The sequence below is a fragment of the Branchiostoma floridae genome, chromosome 12, assembly GCF_000003815.2.
Source record: "Branchiostoma floridae strain S238N-H82 chromosome 12, Bfl_VNyyK, whole genome shotgun sequence".
NCBI lineage: Eukaryota > Metazoa > Chordata > Leptocardii > Amphioxiformes > Branchiostomatidae > Branchiostoma > Branchiostoma floridae.
The window spans coordinates 5,912,103-5,932,121 of NC_049990.1; the positions used below are offsets into that span (position 1 = coordinate 5,912,103).

Genomic DNA, 20,019 nt, shown 5'->3' on the forward strand with positions numbered 1-20,019 from the left:
CCTGGATTTAATATAGTTGACACAGAAATGTGTTCGAAAATGAAGGTAGGATGAAGATGAAGCAGTGATGAGATGTTGTCCAATCAGATTGCATCATGGTAGGTGATCAGAAATGTGGCATGAAAGAAAAAGAAAAATATAACCTTGTTAAAACAGTGTTGTATATATTGATTGGAACATTCATAAACCACAACAAAGAGGTACATTGTACATGTACTGTATTCCTCCAACAATCAAATAATGCTATAATTTTAAGCAGATAATACAGTTCATCATCATAGGATACTGATAATTAAGAAATATTTGCTGTGGTATTATGTTCTGTATTTGTCACAGTGTAAACTCGTCAAACTGAGAACATATGCTCTTTCTAACCTTTGCGTATTTTGTAGTCTTTTCAGTCATGCTTTTATGCCTTACATGACTTCTTAACTATGAAGTCAAATCCAATTTTGGTCACAATGAGATTGCAGCACAATGGTAGTCTACTAGAAATGTGGAATATCTTAAGATTTCACATTTAAAGTAACTCTTCTATTCCGTTCATGGACTTAAAGATCTATGAACTTGAATAAATCAACAGTACATTGGAATGATAAGAAATGTTCCAGCCAAGTGATAAATCACACAGAAAATTGTACACATGCCAAGTCCTGAAATACACTGCCCTGCAACATCTTGCTGACTACATGTTGTGGTGACATGTGGATAGAGAGTAATGTGGACTGGTCTGGCACAGGTCACAGTGGATCACATTCCATGCATGCAAAGTCCTTTTCACAATGACCTAAAGTCCCACAGCATATGCAACACCTTGTAAGCCAAACCTAATCTTGAGAGAAGCACGCTCATGGTCATGGACTGGCATACCTCCAAGAAATGTCTTTTTCACTTCACATGTTTGCAGCCAAGTGTCCGTTTTCTGATGCTGACAAATGCAATTCTGTCTCGATTCCGTCCATCATTCATAGACAAATTATTGCTTGATCATGTCTACAGAAAAAGCTCTATCCAAGCAGAGAGTATCAGTCTAGTGCCTCTGAGATAAAAATCTACTAACTCAGGATCGGAATATGGTCGTCTTACTCTCACTGATTGTAGGAAACACTGCATTTTTATGATTATATTATAAGAGGATAATGTGATGGCCTAAATCTCTCCATCCTAATCTAAGTATGCAGCTGAGTGTATTGACTATCAGATTCTCTGTCAATCATGTAGCCACTCTACACAACAGCCAGGCTTTTAGCCAAGCATGCATCAAGGCATCATTTGAAGTCTTTTTTCTTAAAATAACAAGGAATTGGATGCACTTGTTGTCCTTACACTAGGGAGCAGATCCTCTGACAATCATAAAATTCTGATTGACCAGAGATGCCACAAGGACAGTTGTGGTCACTGTATTCTACTGTACTCTCTGACAATAATTTGCCCCTCAGGATACCTTTGAATGCAATATATTAACTTAAATTGTCAAAAACCATGGAAGGCGGATGCGCCCAGACCCCCTATAGTGGTGCCTTTATCACTTATTGCAATTCACCAAGACATTTGGACCCCCTATAATCAAATCCTAGCTACATGCACAAGCCCGACAACAGCGTACTACTAGGCAGCCCCTCGTGTACGTGGTGGGTGATTTGGACAGGTCGTTGCACTGGGGGGCTTCAAATTGTTCCACCCGTTGCGAGATCGGGGGTAAATCTGCTTCCTTCAGCAGCTGCCATTCGTTATCAGCAGCCCCGTATTGATCCCGACAGCACGATTTTGTGCACGACTCCATCTTTGCGGGACGCCAAGCCCTTCGGAAAGCTGCCGCGATCCTTTATCACGCTGACACTGGTCACGGGGCCTGATGTTTGTAATAGACATGATAGATCATATCGGAGAGCAATTCATCTGCAGTGACGGATCAGGAGGGGGGCAATAAACCTCAGATATTAAAGACAGAAAACAAAAATAACCCAGTATATATGTCTACTGTGAAGGAGTTAAGGCTGCACAAATTTTATTGGATTTCACAAAATTATGCCAAACTCGAAAATCAAGAAGTGCAAAATTATGCCAAACTGGAAAATCACCAAGTGCAGTGTGAAACTAGACAACTACTCCCTAACCCTGTGTCAGGGACCCCAGCAGCAGTATAATCAAATACTGGATACTACTAATACTACTAGCCTTAGGCTATTCAAGCAGACTGTCGAAATAGACTGTCTGATAGATTATGCATTACGATATTCTTGATTGTATTTAATGTAGCTTTTTAGGTTCTTCAGTGTATATGATATGTCCATGTGTGGGTCACAACACATGACAATCCATAATCTAAATTTTCAAAACATACACAGTCATCTAATTTTGAACTAGATGTCAAACTGTCTATCTTTTTACATCTTTGATATTAAAAAAGCTAACACACTTATGACTCAGTCACTCACATTTCTTCTATTTGCTTCTCCCCCCACAATTATGATAAACACTTTTTCAAAGAAAATGCTAATCTTTCTTGTTCACATGTTCTCCCCATATGTACCTTGAGGCAAGGTACATGTATATAATGATATTGAGGTGAGCTAAATGTAGTCCACTCGTGAAGCCCTGCTTGCCACAAACATCGCTAGAATTAGTAGATGTGTTTTACAAATTCATGGTGGAAATCTGCATCAAGGACAAGGTAAGTCCATAACGGTACCTTTTTTCACCAATCTCTCGAGAAACTCATGCCTAGAAAAATCGTCTTTAGGATGGCCAGGTGAAATAGAATCTTCCAGCATCTATGGCACGCACTACGGCAAGGACGACATTCGTGTCAAAGCTTTACCCTGAAATCTCACCTCCGGTTGGACATTATATCTTGCAAATTTGGGGTATTACAGGAACTTTTAGAAATGTAACAGTTTGATGCTCATGTATGAACATAACAATGAAGTAGTAACCTAACACCTAACCTCCATTAATGTCGGAGTTGAGACTTCCTAGTATGAGTGATAATCCCTGTTATTTGCGGCCCTCCGAGACCGCCGCTAACTTCAGTTTCCACTAGATCATTTGCGAGAGAAAGTTTGGAGGATTAGTTTTCAACAAGATGATGCGTTGCTCGGGTCAATGAGCTATCAGAAATCTATGCATGGAATTTTGATGCCGAGATTCCTCGCGTTGTCGGGGTCTTACGGGGATTACCACAGTGGAACAACTCCCATTCATCACATATCATCAGCATCTACACAGTTGTTGGTTACAAGTCTTTAATAATACTTTAAATGAATTTAAGTTTGAGGGGATTTACTTTCGCAGTAGCGGGAAAATAGAGCTTTTGCTGTGGTTTTAAGTTTGCAGTATTGCCATGGATTTTGGTCAAAAATGATAATGGAAAAATGTTCCAGCGGTTTTAAGTTTGCGGCGAATTGGCCACCGCGAAAACCGTGAACATTTCTGCATTTACCGTATTTCTGGGGTTCCTTGATTTTTTTAAAGCTTCTGTTAGCTGGTAAGAAATCTTTTCCCTCTGTAGTTTTCTGTTCCAACCTAAAGCCAGATTTAAACATTTGTTCTTATGTTATCTTTAAAGGTAATATTACGGAAGAACACAAAAATCATAACTGGTGCCCATCTTATATTGTGTATCATTCTGCTAACCTGTGTTATGGCACAATTTTGGAGAATTGCAAAGACACCTCAGTATAAGTGTGTCAAATTGTACTAAACAATATTTGCATTTCAACTCTTTACTAAATATCTTTACTGTTTCATCTATAGAAACAGTATAATATGCAAAAAACAACATTGTAAGTGCTGCTCCTATCTTTTGATAAAGCAGCAGAATGACCTGGGGGTCAATTGAAACCTGATACGTCCTGTTAGAGGGGCTATAGATCACTGTACCCCCTAGGGCCCAATCCTTACAGTCTCATCACCTCTACATTTATCCATCAGGTGTTTCCATTAAGACACACGTTTATAACGTCCAGCTGTGAACCGGCATCATTGGTAAATGCTGTGGGCTTTTCTTTTGGGCCACACCACTTCAATGTGCTGTTTCCTGGACACTTCAAAATAAGATACAGTTACTCCGAATTCTCGTCAAGCAATGACTGTTTTAAAGGTAAGGTACATACCAGAATTTTTGATGGCTGACAGTCAATCTTGTTCACGGATGGACTGTCAGATGTCAAAAATTTGGAGGTATGTACCGTACCTTTAAAAACAGCTTGAAGAAAATTTGGAGTAACTGTATTCATACGTGACTCGTGAACCTCTTCAAAGATATAGTAAGAGGACAAGATAACTGGAAGAAAACTATATTCCTACATTCCATCCCTTAAACTATGTATATCAAGGTGCAGTCTTTTCCCTCCGTCAGGCTCAGTTGTCATGCTGAATTTCTAGTTCTAAATTATTTTTCTAAATCCAAGAATGAAAGAAGAAAACTGGTGAGGTCTTAGCTATGGTGTTGGATTATATTAGGAAAGTTTAATATATAAAAGCTGAGCAGACACAATATTTCTTTATTTGTCCACCAACCATCTATTTATCTATTTCATTTATTCATTAAGATTTATAGGATGGTCCCTTCAGTTACAATAACTGATTTCCAAGGTAGACCTTTTTGATTTCCATCGGATTTCCAAAGAGCATTTTTCCTTCAGTTTTGTATATGACTTTGACAAAAGGTGTCCTCAAAAACAGGCCAGTTATTGACTAGAATGTAACGGTAAATCCCGACACTAGAAATGTAAAAGCTATAAAAGCTGTTAACCTGTAATAAATTAACCACCACAATGACTATAAATTCAGCACCAAGGACAGATGACGGGTTAGCATTTCTGGTCTGTTTCAGTGTCTCTTTCCCACAGTGGAGTGTACATATAAAAGCAGTGGAGGACTTAGTGTTCATTTAACCAAACTGACAAAAAAAATTTGTTTAGAGAAACCACAAAGACATATCCCAACTTTCCCACATTCACGGACGAACAGAAAGCCACTTTTCTCTTGAAATCACAGAACCCACAAATTGTTGAAAAAGTGGAGCTTTTCGTCTTCCTCTGCTTCAAATCCAAGTCAAACCCAACCTGTGTAGAAATAGCCAACACTAGTATTAGAGTAGCCTCTTTTCACCATAATGTTAATCACTGTTCATTGTTACTTGTACATGTATATGTCCTATGTTATACCATGTAGTTACAACTAGCAAGTTTTAATTTTATAAACATGGAGAAATTTCTGCAGTCACATTGAAATAAGGACTACTATCTTTCATCAGGATATAGCATTTTTCTTCAAACAATTTTTCTTCAAAGAACAAGAAACAGCCATGCCTTCAAGTACCAGAGTTACCAACCTAGGATTGATGTGTTCAAAAATTCGTACTTTCCCAGAACTATCGTAGAGTGGAATTTGTTATTACCAAGCACAGTAGGGGCATCTTCTCTGGATAGTTATAAAGAACGCTTGCACATAGATGTGCAAAAGCTAGGTGTGACGGGTCGTTCAGTGTAATATAACCAGCTGCTGCCGCACCGCGTGCCTGCAAAGCTTGTGTGTTACGCCGAACGGAGGTTATACCGGCTATATAGATACAGATACAATTTGAGAAGTAACACATTTTTCTTCAAACAATTTGAGAAGATTTGCTTCCGTGTAATGAGCTGTGACAGTTGACCATCTATCCAGTTAATAACATCACCTCGTGGACAGGTTTTCACGCCATGTTCTCTCCCGACTCACAAGCATGGCATCAATCTTACTCAAGTGCCATTAGGGATCCCGCATTTCCGACACCTTCGTATAAAATACGACACCGGGTGGTACCAGTCCCCTGCCTTAATAACCCCAAAGCTCTGGCCTCTCTTATTTGGTGATGTCGGACTTGATGGACCTCCTGTCTCCCTCTAATGGGGTCATCTCTCCCCACCACCTGTATGTCACACCGGAAACCCTTGCCCAACAAAGGGGACTGTCCCTGCTCATTAGCTACCATCTCCATTCTCACCAACCACTCGATGGGGCCAATTAACTGGTGTACCCTTTGTACAAGCCATTGCTGCAATGAGATGGTGGTAGCAATGGGGTTGGCGTCTATTAAGAGAAAACAAAAGATATGTACGTGCAGCGACTCATTTGTTCTTTCTGAAGCAAAGTCTCAAAGTCTCTTAAAGTCTCAAAGGCTGAGAATGTTCCATTCTTGAGATGACATGAGGACAATGTATACTGTCAAAGTACAGAAAGATGCTATTCCTTTTCTACGTCTATTATCAGTCTATGTAAATGGATCCAGACTGCAATTTTTTGGCATGAAGAATTGATGAAAAATTGCTGCAATCTAGATTTTTTAAAGGGAGGTAATGTAGTGATCAAAACATGAAGAAAGTCACTGTTCTTGGTCATTTTTTACATTATAAGTTGAATCTTCTTTATTTCATGAATGTGAAAGTTTTGAAATATGCCACATGAGTTGTCCATGAATTAGTCCAACTTTCCAACAAAGTAACATGCTCAAATTTGTTTGGTGGTGGTTCAATCAAATTGTTACTGAAGTTTGCAGTCCATTTGTGGCCATTTTTGATCCCCCACAAACTTTCGAAGACCTCCAATTGCAACAAACAATTTGGGAATCTCCTTCACACTCTGCTTGAAATGCAGGGAAATGATGCAAATATGTTGACATTTAGTTGTGAATATAAATTTGAATGGAGATTTCAAAATTCAGAATATTTGCAGTTTAGGCACCAAATTTCTACCATAGTGATACATACCTCTAATGAAAACTGCAGGTGCGGCTTTCGAGCCCTGAACGTTCAAACAGGAAAGACAGGATGATAATGCAAACCCTTAGACTCAACAGGCTCTAATGACAAGGTTGCTAAGAGACCAGTTAATGAGAGCTCTCATTTGACAAAATGGACTGGTTTCTATGGAAGCGTGCAACGTTGACAGGTTCTTGAATTCTGGGCTGATTCTTTCCTTGTGTTTTGCACAGCACATCAGACATTTTGTAGCGGCACTCTCCCAGTTCACACTCACAGAGGCATCATAGCAGGATAGACCGTACCTAGAGAACTTTTCTCCTCAGTCCTCTTCAAGCTGCTCAAGGTATACTGTACTACTATTTGAGATGTTGCTTGTTTTTCTTTCATATTGCTTGTGATGGCTGAATCTATTTAGCAGTTAGCTCTGTTGACTTTTGAATTCTGGATTCAAATTCCTAGCAGGCATTGTGTCCATGGATAAGGTATCTTACACCAATTTCTTTGATCAACACAGGTGAAGTACTGGTACCTACATGTGTAGCTTTTGTTGAGAATGTCCTCTTGAATGGGACATAAAGCCAAAAGCCCTGTGTTTGTTCAAAAACCTACCATACTTGTCAATTGATCAAAAGAGTAGGCATCCACCTCAGTGTGAGTGGATGAAACCTTAAAGTCCTCTCTTACACAGCTTGCACTTAACGTACATAACAGTGGTGTTACACCTTTAGGCAGTTTGATAGGTCATCCAGTGTAATATTACCAGCTGTTGCCGTACCGTGTGCCTACAAAGCTGGTGTGCTGTATCAAAGGGCGGTTATTCCGGCTATATAGATACAGATAACGGACAGCAGCCAAATATTTCAGGCTAGCGAAAGCACTGATATATATTGACTGTGACTAATATCAGAGAGAACCCTGCAGAACAAGCTGATACTTAATTTCAAGTGAAATGACCTATTCCAGTATACAAGAAAAACTATCGCTTCCGTGAAATTTGACACTCGTAAGAAGGTAACAGATCGAGGCCTTCCCTTGCTGGGCTACATCTCCTATCTCTAAAGGATTTGTGAAATTGATAGCAGGAGAGAAGACTGGGAGGAAAGCCTCCAATATTCCAGGAGAAATATACATCAGCATTAGGGCTACCGGTCCGGTAGGCCGATCTATCCATCAGATACTTTACTTTCCCAAACCAGCTGAGAATTACACAAGGCGTCCTGACAAAATTAATACAACACTTTGGGTAATAAAAGTCAGGGCTCAGAAAAATGGGTGCATGTGCAATTTTGCGCACCCAAAATTGGATCTTTGCAACTTTGACTGTGAGTGCACCAGTGCATGTTTGCAGGGCTATATTTCATTGTAAGGTACAATGTACTATCGTAAAGCTTGTTGTTCTTGACATTAAAAAGGTATGAATTTTTTTTGTTTTCTTTATTCTGTGTTCCTTACCCAACTCAGTGTAACCACACTGCTTTACAGTTGGCCCTGGAAAATCATGCAACCTTTGTTGTATCATTTGTTTAAAATGTTTAAATTGGCTAAATGACATATTGCAGACTTCACCAATGTTTGAGCTGCAACTAAGCTCCTATATCATCTGCCCCTGGTGCTGAATTATGTGTTATTCTGTCAAATATGTCCAGACTACTAAATGTTATCGATTCTGTCACTGCTGTGTCTGTCATAACTGCTGAATGGTACCTGCACTACCATGATTGTAAATCTTTACAGCTGAATATCATTTCTTCATGGAAATAGTAGTAAATCTGTTACCACAAGCTGCTGGGTACCTGCTCCTAGTGCTGAATAATTTTTACACTGATCCAGGACCACCATACCTTCCACTGTATTTTGGAAAACCTTGATAGATAAATAAATCTTGATACATCAGTTCAAATGATTACACATCATTCTTAAAGATGAACTGCCTTTAAAACATATCACATCTGCACCTGTCTGACATTTCTAACTACTGTCTCAGAATTATAGAAATCCCTTACTATACCATCAAATGGAAAGGACTGACCTTAAACGTTTCGCATTATGTAAGCTTTACATAACCTTTAGGCATGTTTACCATCGGACTATGACTTTTCTGATGCAATGATTCCATTACGATATGTTTCTTTGGTAAATAATTGATAGCAGAAAGCCTGCTTCAGGGAAAGACCTTCACGATAAGTGATATAAAAGTGCCCCCTGTGTACAATACAAATGTATCTCGACGTGTCTGGTAGATACATATAATGCCACATCCATGTTCAAATTAGATTCCTACTTATAACTAATTACAATGCACAAAACCAAGAGTTATCGTTCTAATCTATGAAGGTGATTTTCACAAACATTAAAGACAATGAGAGCAGGTAGGAATAGACAATAAATTGTAGGGTTTCTTGTCACCAGTCAAGCTACAGGAATGGCCTGTGGCTCTCGGGGGAGTCACGGGATTAATGCTAAGGGTAAGACTGCCATAAACGATAAGATTGACAGTATATCACTGGAACTTACGATGTATAACTATTGCAGATATTTGATATCATCTTCTTGGATTCAAGGATGAAATTTTTCACCAGCATTTTTGGTTAGTTTGATGAATAATCAAAATATGATGAAATAAAATGATAATGAATGTTCTGTCATTGGATTGATTTCTGAATAAAATTTGAGTATAGATTCAGGATTTTGTGAAAAAATGTAAAGAGTCTCTACCATTGCAAGACAACTTCTTTAAAATAATGTCTTTGAGTATGAGGGGATACTATGCCACTTCGGTAAATATAATAAATAAATAAATAAATAAGTATATATTTATGATATTATCATGCTTCTCAAACCTGACTACTTTTTTCTATTTAGGAGGTTCAGTCTAAGTTATGGGTACAGTACTAGTGGGGCTCAAAATACCACCACCATATGCAGGTTGTTTCAGGTAAAACTACATGTAGAGCTGTGAAGGTATTTGTGATGTGTACCTGCAATAGAAATAATTCAAGCCTCAAGTATGATAATACCAGACCAATGTACAAAACAATGCATGGTTACCCAACCCTTTCTCAAACCAAAAGCAAAGAATTGCCAAAAAGCAGTTACTCAAGCAACTGGAAACGTTCAGATGTTTCAGATAGTATCCACTATCTTTCGTCAGTGACACTGAATTTTTTCTTCACACCGCATTGTAAAATTGCAAAGTGCCATGGAGTCTATTAGTCATTCCATTCGCCTCTCCTGTCAACAAAAGCTGAGGCTCCAGAGCGGAGTGTTGTATTATTCATGGTGGTGCAGCCGAGTGGTCTCTCCCAGCCAGGTGCCATAACTGTTTAATCATCACCTTGCAACTACCTGTCAATCACGACAGGTAGCCTACGTTGCAGGCTCTGAACGGGACTGGTTTTTATTTTGGGAGTTTGCCATGGAAGACAGTTTGCCAAGGAAGAGAGTTTGACGTGGAAGAGAGTTTAGATGGGGCAAAACTCCCTTCCACAGAAAACTCCCTTTTCCAGGATAATAAAACCTAGCCAACGTTAAAATCCCAAATCCTGGAGACAGCTCTGCTCAAGAAGCTATGGAAGGCTTTATGTAATATTTAGTTAGTGGATAGAATGCAGCAAAATGAAACACAAATAAGATTACTACTTGCAACTACACGTCAATCACGAAAGGACAGTACTGTAAAGGCATTTAACTTAGGTTCGTGGGGATTTGATTTTGTGGTAGCAGGAAAAGAACTGTTTGTGCTGGTTTGCGGTAGCACCATGCACTATAGTCTCTAACTGCCATAGAATAATGTTTGCAGTGCAGTGGGTTTATGTTTGCAGTGAATTGGCACAGGAATATTGCTAGCATAAAACTACCGCAATAATTTCTGCATTTACAGTATTTGGTATTGCAATTGATAAGGTTATCTTTGATTTGTAGTTTGCAGGGTTGTTTCTTAACTGTCTCTGGCTTTAATTTTTTATCCATCCCACTCATTGTCTAAAAGCCCATGTTGTTTTAAAAAAATCTGTCACATACATGTAAAATAAAAATACATTTTCAACAGCTTCATGTGATGAAGTTCAGATTTTTTTATGGCTGGGGTTAATGTAAGTGCAGAAACTTTTGCGGCAGCCACTTCACAGCGAATTTAAAACCACAGCAAACATTTTTCCATGGCAGTAAGAGACTACAGTGCATGGTGCTACCGTGAAATTAAAACCACCGCGAAATCAAATCTCTGCAAACTTAAAAGCAGTTACAGTAATATTTTGCCACCCCCGAAAGCAAGTTTCTGTCCAAGGAAGGATGAAGAGATGGGTCTTGGAGACAGCCCTACTCAGGAAGCTATGGAAGGACTTAAAGTGTGGATAGATCGCAGCAAAATGAACAAATAATTTTATAGGTTCCCTTTCTGTGGTACTGCAGCAGAATATCCGTCTCCTGTTTGCATGCAGTGAAAAATGATAACACCAGTTGCATCTACAAGTATATAGATCTTTGGCTTAGAGACACAAGTACTTATTCTATTACATCATGTCTATCGAAGACAAAGTAGGTGTGAAATAAGCTTAATTAGCGCTGCAGTAAAACAGCTATTCTTAATTGCTGAGGTGATTAGTTCTTAATACAATCATGGTAAGAAACCAATCGTGTGGCAAAAGGACATCTGGTCTGTGTCGCCGACAATCTATAGATTTCTGAGGGTCAACTTATGAAATGCTACGTACGTGTATCTCTCAAGTCTTTTCCTAAAGGGCATGATCTTTTCTGGCCATAAAACACATGTAATACAGTACATGTACCATCTGGACAACTTTGTGCTGCAATTATATTTTTTTCTGACTCTACTTCAATGAAATAGCTGCATGGTACATACAATGCTTTTGTATTTCCGTACGAAAGGTCTTTTTGATATTGCTACCATACAGAAATTTATGTACCATTATAGACAGATAATAATACGTACCTACATGTACATGTACGTCACTTTTCTTTATCCTAAAATATCAGAATGTTTCCAACAAAATACACAACCACTGTACTTTTTGAGGGGACACTCAAGTCAGAAACATTTCATTTGTAGTCCCCTGACACCAGAGTTTCCGCTGTACTTGTTACAAACTTGTCCTGACACATGAATTAATAATGACGCCATAATGTGTGCCCCTAGTTTCCGGACCAGTCCCTTCCCTGCTTGGGTTAGTGCCATCTTGTCACTTCAAACTAATGGTTATGTATATCTAGTGGTGACAATGTGCTCTTCCAAAAAGGTATGTTTTTGCAATACCCGAAAAACCTCATACATTTTAAACTTGGATATTTTTAATAGATTTATTCTTGATCTAAAACTGAACTAACAGTTACAGAGTAGGAATGCCTGATATGAATTTAGGATAACCTAGTACCTTTATTCAAATTGTATGGCTATATGAGGTCTAAATGGAAATGTATAATACAGTATTTGTACTTAATTCATTTTTGCATTTTGCCGCCTTAGCGGCAAAATGCCCTGAGACCAGAATAGTTGCCGTTGTGATGGAGTGATGGAGTGATGGAGTGATGTTGTGATGTTGAGATGAACGGACCTGTTCAAAATCTGCAAAGCTCTGTCGTGAGTCATTGTCTGTGGTCCGTAATGGGGCCTGATATTTGATTAGATTAAATGAATGAAGTATGATATTCCTAAGATTGATGCAGCATATAATCCAATTATTGCTCTTACATTTTAACGTTGTATTACCAATTCATAAAGATGAAATGTTTTCCAAATAAATCGTGTATATATATATAACAGTTACATATAGCCTATCCCAGATTCCTTTGCGACTTAGTTAATATTCATGCGTGCGGCGGTGGTGTTTTCCGTGCGTGTAGCGATTTTCGATTGATCGCCGTGTAAAATTGAGAAAGGCCTAGAACTTCAAACTTACCAGAATTGTAGTATGTAGTATGGAGGCCCTGGCAATGTAAAAATTTTAAGCAGGGGATAAAAGATTGTTGAGATATGGCCTTCGGGAAAATGCCTCGCGAGACGGGAAAGTCACTTCCGCGTTTACCTGTTCGAGCGCTCTGCGGGCATGGCGTTGCGTCAGCCTGATTTGCATCTCAGCCTTATTTGGAAGCAACCCATATATGGTAGGATTGGATAGACAAGAAAACAAGCTACAATTTGGTACGTGAAACTTTCTTGTACCGCAATTTTAAGGTGGTTTACCTCCAGTTTGCAAATTTAGATGGCATTTTTCACCATTGATGTCTTATTTTTTCAAAAAGTTGCATCCATGTGTGTAACAAGCGGTTTCTAAGCTTTAAAATGATGTATAACATGTGTAGGTTTGTTGTGAGTTAGCGATGTGAATGTTCAACATGTGCTACTCGCTCCGTGTGGTGTGCCGAGTCCGGGCCGTGAGTTACGGCCGTAGGACCCTGCATATAAATTTAGTTAGGCGGGTCCATAATTATCAAAATATTCTCGTTTCCATGTAAATAATTAGCGTATTGATATTCATTAATTGTATACAGATAGCCTTTATAAGTGTAGATACATTGTATGTTCGGACACGTTTGTTTCAGGTTTGAGACGCAAAACTTTTGTTTTCTTTGTCACCAACTTCATGAAAGGAAACATCATTTGTAAATGTGTCCAACGTGAGCATATTTACGTTGAGATGATCACTGAAGTTCAATTTTTACCTTGTAAGATCCAAAAAATCAATAACATAGCAAGTTGTGTTTGTTGTTGAATGTGATATCAAGGGCATAGAGGTTTTTGCTGATATTTCCAATGTTAAAAGTTTTCAGATTTGCAAGATGCTGCATTGGGAATAGCACCTGGAACATCATAGAAGAAATTGAGATGGCACAGAGGGAGAATTACAATGTACAGTAGAAGCCGCTTATTAGGGAAGGCCATTTGCCAGCTGAATTTTCCCGACTAACCGGCGTTCCCGATTAAAAGATGTTGCTCGAAATGACCCGAGTGGGGATGGGGGAGGGGGGCATCGGTAAACGCATCGCACGCATTGACACAAAGAATACAAACACTATCATTTCTACCACAAATAATCATGTCCATAATTTAATTAAACTCTATAAATATACTTATTAGCCACTTTCGTTGGCAAATTTATCTTTTATCGGTGATATTGTTATGACATTTTAGTGTCGAAGAACGAATCTCGTCTATAGTATCGGCTTGAAGAAAACAAAGAAATTGACACTGCTAAAACACGTTAAGCTACCGAAAAAAAACGAGGTACATATGCAAACTTATTCTAAATTTGCCAAATCAACAATTCAAAGCTGTGCAGCTTAGAAGAGGAGCTACCAAGTCTTTTCAAACATATGTTGTAATGTCAAAGAATTATCAATTGTTCAATAAACTTGAATAAACCAGTTACAAAGTCAGGTGGTCATGGTTCATAGGTAATATTTTTATATACTTTTGGTCATTAGATGTCGTAAAAGTAGTATTTCCTGGTGAAATGTGATAGTTTTGATGGCAAATTTAGAATTAGCATGTGCCAAAACCCTTTAGTAGTAAGGTATGCTGATATTCAATGCTTATGGTCAGACTGTGAAAGGGAATAACTCAAGAAGGGGTTGACGGATCATCATGATTATTGGTATGTAGATAGATTAAGTGATGCTTCATGTAATTAAATATTAATTATGCAAATCAGAAGCTAATTTGCATAATTGATGTGGAAATTATCTAAACTATTTCTATTCTGTTATATTAAACATGTGATACTTGTCACTGAGATAGAGAAGAATGTTGATAGGTAATTTTTTATGTGGACTTATATAAGTGACAGGTGCCGATGACCTTTGACCTTTTGAGATATGTTACAAATTAGTATTTTTGATTACACATAATCTCGTAACCATGTCTCTAGAATGTCTGCAATAAACTGTGTTAAGAGAATCTACTACACATTTCCAATATCTGAAATATCTTAGTTATAGGATGAACAGTTTATTGATTATCGCTCTTCAAAAAGGGGTCATCTGGAAATGATTGGCCACTTTTCCAGCTGTGCATGTGCCATGCTGAAAAAACTTAATTTTCAGCAAGTTGACCTCACCTGTAGTGAAAGAAAAAGGCAAATAAACATCTTATCTTTACTTGATTGCTACAAAATACTACTTGGACTGTGCAGAAAAGAACTTTTGAGTGGCACAATGTTTTTACTTTCTTAATTATTGCTAATTAGAAATGCGATTTTCACACCTGGCGCCACACCTGCGGACACCGCCCAGCAACTTTAAAGGGCCATATCTCTGGAACGGAAGGTCCGATTTTTGTTCTGTAACTTTTATTTTTCATAAATCAACACCCTCTATTAGGGAACACAAATGTTCTGATTCCCCTGGGTACAAAACAATTTCGACTGGAAACCCTATGACATTAGTAGGATTTCCAGTGCGAAAATGGAAATTGCCACGATTTTTCATTGATCGCCCTGTATTATCGAAAAAGAACTGGACCTTCTAACTTACCAGATTTGTAGTATGTACTATGGAGACCGTGACAATGTAAAAATGTTAAAGCAGGGGTATACGATTGCTGAGATATCATTTTCTGAAAAGTGCGCTATGATGCAGAGAAGTGACTTCCGGGTTCAGGGGTCACTACACAAATACCTCTGACGTCAGCCTGATTTGCAGAGCTACGGTCCGGGATCGAGTCCAGGGGAGGGTGATTTTAAATTGTTCTTGTTTCCTTTTTACATCCATTTAATATAAACAATAGTTTCAGCACATTCCAATAACTAGAAAAAAAACCGTGTACACACGCAAACCTTGGCAAAATGCCAGCTTTTTTAAAGCACTTGTTTTTACTATGTTTTGATCTTACAAGGTTTTTGGACTCTGTTCTTGGTTAGATGTTATATGGGTCCTAGTTTCCATCCCTAGTTCAGATAATTGAAATAATTATTAGTTGATAAAATCTGTAACAAGTTAGAGTTCAGTATCATTCAAATTATATTCAAACTACAGATCAATATCACATGATACTTCATCTAATCCCCACCTGCGGCTTGACACATATCTGTTGCGAAACACTTCTCCCTTACATTACAAGCATCATTAGTGCCTAATTAGTGCCACTACTGCTAATTAATAGCTGCCTCCTCTTGGGACCACTTAGGTTCAAATTGCCTAATGTCTTGCCTTGCCCCATGGTGTATCAATTCAATATTCAAACTTCCAGGGAAAACTTTCAACTGTTAAAAAATTGATAAGAACTTGAAGAGATAACTGGCATCTTATTACTTCCGAAGTTCCGAAACAGATGGCTAGTTAAAAGTAAAACGTAGAATCACAAAGTAGTGGAAGGTTTCAAATTACCCAACACAAGTCAGCTGTATATGACTTTGTGCAGTTTCTGACTTTTCAACAATAGCTTTCACTTGGCTACAGCAAAGTATCAGCAAAACAAACTTTGTCTTGAAAAAGAGTTAACACAAAACTATCATAACACAAATTCAAAGCTTTCAAATTGGATACCAATTCTCCCACATCAGTCTAAAACCAGCAATTGGGGCATTTTGGTTCTACAAAGCCATGTTGTAAGCTGGAAAGCAATGCAGGCATGAGAATTGTAGAGGGATTCCACCCCCTGTAAATTTCTAAATCTATAAACCCTCAGAAACACTATATTTTGGGCTAAATTTAGTGAAATAAAGCCAACATTTTGAAGAAAAGCACACTACTACCGTTAGTATGCTGATTCTCCTCTCCCAAAAAGGGACCAGGAAAGGAAAGTGATCTCGATCCAGTTTAAGCTCACTGAAGAGCTAGTCTTCCACTGGTCGTGACAGAGAGGATAGACGCTATGTACAGTATTTACAGGTTCATTGTACCGGGAAAATTCCCCTAGCTTTTTTCGACAAGCACAATGAACAGTGGACCACGGCTTAACGTCCTGTCCTAAGGACTGCAACCCTTTCCGGTAGCGTGCATGTCGGGTGAGCGACACAGCCAGAATCAAACTCAAGGCTTCCAGTTCCAGAGGCAGGGCCGCTAACCACTGGACTACGCGCACTACCGCGCTACCAGGGAGGAGATGTTGGTAGAGTAAGTTTTTGTGAAGAGCAATCAATCTGCACCACACCCAACCCTGCATAATACATGACCCCCGGAAGCCCAGAAGATCAGGATCAGGCCGACTGATTGGGAAGCCCTGCCTATAAACTGCTCAATTGTATCGCAAGCCTGCAGGAAAATTGATTCCGAGTGCGAGGGACAATTTTTTCCTCCCGTGTTGTCGGGGAACGTATTGACGGGGCAGTTACGTCCCTAAGACCGGCGTTGAAATATTCATAGCTTCATGATTTTCGTCGTAGCGCTCAAATGACCCCCGCCTCGGGTTTCTCAATACATCAAAAGGGAGGGTTTAGGCCAATCAAGTGCCTTTTATAGTGGGAGGTTCAATACTGACAAAAACTTGATTGTTGAGAGTCAGCCTTGAGATACAAAGGGAGATGTAATTGCCCAGTATTAACAGTATCAAAGTTACTTTGAAGATAAATAGCAACCCATCCCCCATCCCCCTTCCATGCAGACCCTCCTTGGTGTTTACAGTGTGTAGTCTAGGTCATTCTTTGGCCCAATATTCTTTAAAATTGACCTGACTTTATGAACTTAGGGAGTAACACACATCTCGAGGGTACTCAGGAGGTTATCAGAATACTGTTACAAAGATGTTTGAATTGGTTCAGAAGATCCCCAGGTGCCTTAAAAACTGTCCTACTTACCATATAAATATTACATCAGGTTCTTCAAAGTTTAAAAGCAGCGTTGAAGTGCAGGCGTTATGATTATAGGCCTGGCTGAATTATGTCAAAAGGGGGAGTGTATTTTTCACACATTTTGACAACAGAATATTAAGCTGGTCTCGATTACTATAATTGACAGTAAGTATAGGCTGCTTTGCAGACATAAATGATAAATTATACTCAACTGAGAAATAAATCAAATAGCATACATTGTACACTAAGTCTTTGCTTGAAAGTTATTGTTTTCTTCTAAATCATAGTAAGTGGCATGGCTATATTAATACACATTATGCCAAAAAGCAGTTACTCAAATGTGGATATGATTTTGGAAAAAAGCTTGAGTAACTGATTTTTGGCATATCTTATTACCTGGATGTCTACTAAGTAACCATTGACATATTAATACACATTGTCAATGAAACACTTCTGTACATGACTTCTATAGTCGGATAATCTAGTTTTGTTCTCAAACTTCACATTTTGTTTTCAAGAGTTTATTCAAAAATGTCTGAAATTTCTGTACATGAAGTTTATTAAGAGCATATCGTGTTCTATAACACCATGAAGAGTGAGCTGGCATGATTAAAATTAAACAAATTTGCTATTCTATTTTTCTAAGCTTGAAAAGACAGATTTAACAACAAAATTAACAACATGGGCTGACACAAACATTGAGTAGGACGCACAAAGATCTAAATCTGGAACAGCCCTGGTCATCAGAATAAAAAGGCCCAATGGCTATCCTGCATATCAATCACATTATTCATCAAACACAGATGGTGTAGACTGGCTTTCATCTAAGGCAACACAGATATGCCACTCACATAAACATGTAAGCCAAACCTACGTGTTTCCATTCAGTTCTGAAGGCTAGAAACAACAAAGGTAAAACTGCCATACATTCTGGTCAACAGTTGTTAGTTTTCGAGTCAAACCTGCAACTGCACAGGTAAGAAAACAAACACACACTATATAGTATTAAGCCAGGTTATACTGTGCGTTCACACATTGTTAACTTTTCCAAGAAGGTTATGTTCTGTGTAGCGTTTGCATGTATGTATGTGTGTACAAACTAGATGATAAGCATAACTCGAAAATGCCTGGAAAGATTGTATTGTCTTTTGATAGTTGGTATACATGTCACAATAGAGATCACGATCCAGTAGAATCGCCGATTCTCCTAGGAGAGATCGTGATTGGAGTTTCTCCTAGGAGAGATCCCGAACTCAATCTGTACTAGTGCAATCGCTGATTCTACTAGTACAGATTGCAATCGGAATCTCTCCTAGGAGAAACTCCGATCCAAACTCAAATGATGCAAAGATATAGGAAACAGACTACTAAATAAAAATGCTCTACTGTGACATATATTTGCTGTATCTTCGTGATGATAAGATTTGGGCCGCCAACCGGCTTCTTACATTACTATACAGTAATGCAATACTATATTGCATACTTTTGAAGCATATCCCTTGATGACAGTGTACAGTGAACAGTACACAATAACATATCAAGTCCATTTCTTCCTGGAATACCGTAATAAAGTCAAAAGAAGCTAAGAAATTGTAAATCAAAGATAAAGCTGCTCCATCTGGCCACATAAATATTTCATCCCCAAATCTTGTTGAGCGTAATGGTTGCTGTTTCCCTTTTGATCTAATCAGGGACCATCATCCTTGTCTTGCATCATTCAATATCCATGGCCAGCCTTTGGGAAGGACGGAGAATGCGGACCTGTTTTTATAGCGGGCTCAAAACTGATTGGTCCTGAAACCTGTGCCTGCATCTCGGGTTGGAAATTTACAAACTGTGACAGTTAAAGAAACACATGCACCGACGAGAGATCTTATCTTGGTTCATGTTAAAATCTTTAGACTAGAAAAGGGGCCAGCAGGGGTTTACAGCTGGGATTGCCTGCATTATATTTATAGAATGTCCAAATGAGCACTGGCCTGTCCCTTTATCAACAAGGACCATGGGTCATTTTGTTAAAATGTAGGTTAATTTGTTAAACTTGAGGTGGACATAGGACTACAGGATGACAAACTTGGCTCTGTCCTACTGTAAGGGAACTTGTGGAGATCCTTGTGTCACCTCTTTGAGGATGAACTGAAAAGAACTGAGGCCCGGACTTACTGGTCTTGTACTTGTATTCTGTTTTAAGTCTTTTTCCTTTTAAACTTGGGAATGGTCCACAAACATTTCTACTGCAGGTTTTGAATCTATTTTTGCCTTAATAAGCTTCATGGAATAATTATTTTCAAAAACGACACAAACAATTTTCAAGAACCAAAAACATTGCTCTAGTTTTCATCATGATACTAGGTTCCTTGCATCTGTTCTTCACAGTGTGCTCTAAATTTAAGTAATGCAAAGTTTAACAAATTTGCAGTATACAGCACTCAATTATCATAATATTGCACGCAGCAGTGATTTTCCTTGAACTTCTATAGCTACTTTGAAGCGTACATCCTTCTTGCATTATTGCAATTAAAGAGCAATAC

The 20,019-nt window shown here is 38.6% G+C and overlaps 1 protein-coding gene across 2 annotated transcripts in view; it reads right to left on the reverse strand.

Moving 5' to 3' along the window:
• Positions 1 to 20,019, reverse strand: part of LOC118427378 (heparan-sulfate 6-O-sulfotransferase 3-B-like) — a 59,118-nt gene that overhangs the window by 26,645 nt on the left and 12,454 nt on the right. Inside the window, exon 2 of one of the 2 annotated variants that reach the window (XM_035837140.1) lies at positions 15,071 to 15,073. The exons of the other annotated variant lie outside the window; for it this stretch is intronic. Coding sequence (XP_035693033.1) covers positions 15,071 to 15,073 — 3 coding nt within the window. The remainder of the gene's footprint in view (positions 1 to 15,070; positions 15,074 to 20,019) is intronic. 2 annotated transcript variants of the gene reach the window in all.